The 5,280-nt window shown below is 34.5% G+C and overlaps 1 protein-coding gene across 2 annotated transcripts in view; it reads left to right on the forward strand.

The window, feature by feature from the left end:
• WNT5A (Wnt family member 5A) overlaps positions 1-4,398 on the forward strand; it is a 56,607-nt gene extending 52,209 nt beyond the window's left edge. For both annotated transcript variants that reach the window (XM_077452050.1, XM_077452051.1), the window contains exon 5: positions 2,044-4,398. In XM_077452050.1, coding sequence (XP_077308176.1) covers positions 2,044-2,502 — 459 coding nt within the window. In that variant the 3' untranslated portion in view covers positions 2,503-4,398. The remainder of the gene's footprint in view (positions 1-2,043) is intronic.
• Positions 4,399-5,280: the final 882 nt, after the last annotated feature.

Genomic DNA, 5,280 nt, shown 5'->3' on the forward strand with positions numbered 1-5,280 from the left:
CACTGAACATAATAAGACTCGGGACAGAGCATAGTGTACCCAGTAGCTGTGAATGCTTAAACTTAGAGACCCTGTCACAAGACAATTAATTTAAACAAGAATTTTCCTGTAATATTATAGTGGCTTTTAATGTTTGTATGCAATTTACTTACCTATAAAAGCCTACCCTGTATAGACCTCCAAAAGTCTTGCGATTACTGCTGGGTTCTGCCTTTTTGAAGGTGATGTCAGAAGCCCCAGCAAACTCAACTGTCTCAAGTGACACTCTATAGCAGAATTTCACAAACGTTTTAACATGGAGAAACCCTTGAAATGACTGTTTCAGTCTTTGAGAACCATTGGTAATAATTACTATATCTACAGCTCAAGGTACATTAGTGTGATGGTCACTGAGAGGTATGTGCCTTACGCTTTTGTGTTCTTTGGGAAGAATCCCCTTTTATAGATAGCTAAAAAGATCCTTGTTATTAATGGTTGCTCATCTGAAAGACAGAAATTTCTCAGGGAACCAAGATCTACAGGAACCCTAGGGTTCAATAGAACGCTGGTTGAGAGAGGCTGCTTTATAGTATCCAGCATTACTTCTCCCAGCTGTGTGGGATCATTCCCCTGCTTAATGACTTGGCAGTAAAGTGTGGTGTGGCAGGGTGTGGGAACTGGGCCTTGGCCTACCTCTAGCAAGGCCCAAGTTGCAGTTGCTAGTGCTGTGACATTGGTTAGTGCATCACTGTGCACTTTTTTTGATTTTTGAAGAGACTCTACCTCAAAACGTTTTTATTTTTTTCCCCCGACTCCTCTGTTGAAAGCAGTATGCTTTTCCCTGTATTGCATACAAGTTCATTGATGATGATGATGATCTCCCACACAATGACCTCACTATCACCTTCATAGCCTTATGCTGTTAACTATTCTTATATTTTGCATTTAGTATGTTGAGTTTCTTTTATCTCCCTTTTTATTGGCAGCAAATATCGGACCTGAAGAAGTCTATTTGTAGCCCGACATTCTTTTGGAAATAGGGGGCTGGCTATTTTTTTTTATTTTTTTTATTTTTTTAATATCGTTTTTCTCAATTCAAACCTACCGTAGAATAAGGACAACATATTGATGCAGAGTAAATGGGAATGATTCCACTAAGAATAGTTCACATATAAAATTGAAAGTAAATGAGTGCATTATACCTACAGCAGGTAATGTTTGGGTAATCCTACAGCTACTCCTCGTATAGCCAAAATTGTTTGGGCACCTGACCATTTACAGTGGGTGTTATGTGCCTCCTGCACAGTATACACCTGAAGATACCTCTTATTGCTGGTGTTGTTCTGTTGCATATTAGCCTTTAAAATTAGCACTTTTGATTTTGAACGTTCGAGTCCCATAGACTTTAATAGGGTTCTAAAGTTCGTACGAATTTTAGGTCCGTTCGAAGGTTCCGGTTTGAACCGAACTGGGGGGGGGGTGTTCGGCTCATACCTAGTTCTGAGTGAAGGGTATCGTTGTTGCTTATAAAAACATTTGAGACAATTGTGTCCTCCTAACAATGTGGGGAAGGTCCTTTTCCATTCTATCATGAGTCAGGTCCACAATAGACATGGTATGATGAGTTTTGTCATGTGCACAGAGCCCTGTTCTAAATTCTACTCAGCACTTTAGGTGGAATGCCAGTTGGGAGCCAAGTCCTCTTTTTAAACATTGATACCTGATGACCTAATGCTCATTTTGCTGAATAGGCACAAAGGTCTACAGATGCACCATAAGGTCTTGTGGAAAGCCTACATAGAACAAATGAAGGCTATTGGAGAAAGGGAGTGGGAAGCAACTCCAAATTAATGCCCCTACATTTTTAATAGGTTGTCCAACAAATTTTATATAGGTTTGAGGGTCTGGTGTCCACAAACTTTTGGCCACGTAGTAAATTGTTAAAGAGTTTATGACCATACTCTTTATTAGAGGCAGTTATCTCTTATCCGATATTTAGGGTCCAATTGAATGCCTTATATGGTTTGGAAAGAACATCATCTAACTGGTATTTTTCTCTTATAGGCAGTAAGTACATTGGCGGATGTTGCCTGCAAATGCCATGGTGTGTCTGGTTCTTGCAGCCTGAAGACTTGTTGGCTGCAACTTGCTGACTTTCGGAAGGTGGGAGACCTTTTAAAGGAGAAATATGACAGCGCTGCAGCAATGAAACTCAACAGCAGAGGGAAACTTGTGCAGGTGAACAACAAATTCAATTCCCCCACCACGAACGACCTGGTTTACATTGACCCAAGTCCGGATTATTGTGTTCGCAATGAAAGCACTGGTTCTTTAGGTACCATGGGAAGGCTGTGCAATAAAACATCGGAGGGCATGGATGGCTGTGAACTTATGTGCTGCGGTAGAGGCTACGATCAGTTCAAAACTATGCAGACTGAGAGGTGCCACTGCAAATTTCACTGGTGCTGTTACGTCAAATGCAAGAAATGTACCGAGATTGTTGACCAGTTTGTATGCAAGTAAGGCACAAAACTGTGGACTGCGAACAATATTGAATATCTGCATTAATTTATAGAGGTCACTTAGGAGTTGCAAGCATACAGCAACTGGATCCATTCTCTTTAATTCACTCAGCCGCTCTTGGGGGTAAAATTTATAAAAAGAACAAAATAACGGAGACGATGAACTGAAAATATTTATTTACAGAAATAAAGACTTTTTATAAGTATATAATTAGATAAAGACCGAAAATGCACGGGATTTAGAAATTGTATAGTAGGTAAAGACAAGTTTATATGGAAAAGAGTAAAAAGCAAGGACAGATGGCCAAAGACTTTTTTTTTTTTTAAAGATTGTATTTAAGCGGTTTATGGAGTTTTTACTCCTAAAATGCTCAGAATTATGTCCATCAGATACAGAAGGTTTTTTTTTGTCTGGCAACATTTTATTTTCTTAAAAAAAAATACTATTTGATGTGTGATACCTCTTGAAAATGTTGGGATTGCACTTTGTACTTTTACTTAAAGTCTTATTAGTTTGGTTTAACATATTCATACTCAGACAGTCAAAAATTTACATAAGTCAGATAAAACATACAAATAACTTTTTTAATGATTACAGTCATTATACTGGTTAAATAAGGGGGAAATATTGATCACCTCTATTTTTGTTTATTTTAGGGTGTATTTTTTCAGTTAAATATTTCATCTGCTTGTCTCAGATAAGTGGCTGCACATTACTCAAAGAAATGTAGTCATCTCTCATGCTGTACGTAGTTTAAAATATTTAAAGATCCACTTCTTTATGAGCTAAAGCCATTTAAATAATACAAATTCCTAATATGCAGTTTTTTAACAAGTCATATGTTACATAATATTAATACTATACACTAAACTTTACATACCACATGGTAACATTTATGGGAAGTTGTGGTCTGCTGTTTTCTATTTCAAAGCTTTTGTGACTATATGTATATATTCCTAAATATTGCCAGTAATTACATGTATTTATTTACCTAGGCAACTTTTTCCTTTTTATTTCATAGTGACATTTTTTATTTAAAAAAAAAAAAAAATCATTTTGACATTTTTAATGACAAATTATACAGCCCCTCAATCCTTGGTGTCAGTTTTCAAAGGGCTTGTTCTGAACACATTAAAGCACATACTGATAAATGTTTCATGGGCTGTAGGGTATAGTGGAATGGAGTGAAAGGGACAAAGGGTGAGTTTCACAAAGTATAATGCACTTAAAGCCATTTTTCCCCCCGCGGTATCATTACCTCCTTTTGGAAGGGCATTAAACACAAGCAATATTTTTTTTTAAAACAACTGTTTAATAAAAACCTAAAAAATGTTTGATAAAAAAATGTCCAGATTATCCAAATTATCCAAAAGTCCACAAATTGAATTTCTTTCTTTTATAGCTGTGACTTTTTTGTGTTCATTTAAACTTCCATCACACCATGGAAACATTTCCCCCTTTACTACTTTAAAATTAAACAAAGAAAAAAAATAATTTATTACAAATGAACAGCAAATGTAGGAAGCTACCATAATGCTAAATTTTTAGCACTGCAGAAGTAAAATGTTTTGGTTTTATTATGAAAAAAGTATTTTATATATTTTTGACAGCAAGATTATTTTTTCTTGAATTTGTTTTACAGACAGAGCAAAATTTACCAATCCACACTATTCAATTGAATTATTTAATGTAAGATATTTTACTTGTCATCAAGAAATGTAAATCTATGTTTTTCTTTTCTTCTGTATGTTGTACATGTAATGTACATATTTTGCAGCCCTATATAATTTGTATATTTTTCTGGCTTAAAAAAAAAAAGAGTTCCAACAAAAGGTACATGGCTTATGCCATAATGAAAAACAAACTACAAAATAAAAAAAAAATGTTTATTATAAAGTGGTTTGATTTAACATCTTTATACAGAAATGTGTTACATGGATTTTTTTAAATGATAGGAAAGCTTAAATATATTTATAGAAACATTTTTCCTTCCATGTGGCACTACTCAAATTTTTTTCCTAAGAAAGTCTGACAATCGCCCTTTACGAAGTTTTGGAAACAAGGTCAAGGAACTCCTATTATTTCAGATGTACGCAATTAAAATGTTTGTGTGTAAAGTTTGCATACATTTTGCTACATTTGGGAAGGAATGTACTCTATTAAACTAGCGTAGAATCCATTATTGTATTTAAATACCCAGATCCAATTTTTATTGTGATATTTATTTTTGTAATTGATTTAACTCTTAGAAGTGTTTTTTTTTTATTTTTTTTATTTTATCCTTTTTATTTTCTTTTTCAAATTCTACTAAATCTAAATGTAAAATAGAACTAAACTCAAGAACAAAAAAACAAACAAAAAAATTGGCTTTCTAGTCCTTAGATGCAGTGGCCGCATTCGTTTTCAAACTAAGAACATTTTAGAAAGTACCGAAAATAATTTCTGCCAAGATAAGCAGGTAGCGTTGTAACTTCCTATGGGTAAACTGAAAGCATAAAACAATGCGATCTTTCTTTTGAAAACTACTAATCCCATTATCCCCTCCCCTTGTAATGGAGATAACTGAATCAAGAACTAATGCAGACCCCTCTTTTAAGGATTAGTAATCTGCAATATGTAAAATTGTTGTTTTCGGGCTTAGATATTCTTTAAAAATGACATGCAGAAAATGCTTTCAGGTACTACTTCAATACTTCTAAAGCAGATTTTGCATGGAATTTATTTTCTTTTTAATACACTGCTTATTTTTGAAAAGTAGTGGTATATGGCAATTACTGT

The sequence above is a fragment of the Lithobates pipiens genome, unplaced genomic scaffold (genome assembly GCF_037356315.1).
Source record: "Lithobates pipiens isolate NorthernLeopardFrog02 unplaced genomic scaffold, aLitPip1_a1.2 Scaffold_23, whole genome shotgun sequence".
In the NCBI taxonomy this organism is placed as follows: domain Eukaryota; kingdom Metazoa; phylum Chordata; class Amphibia; order Anura; family Ranidae; genus Lithobates; species Lithobates pipiens.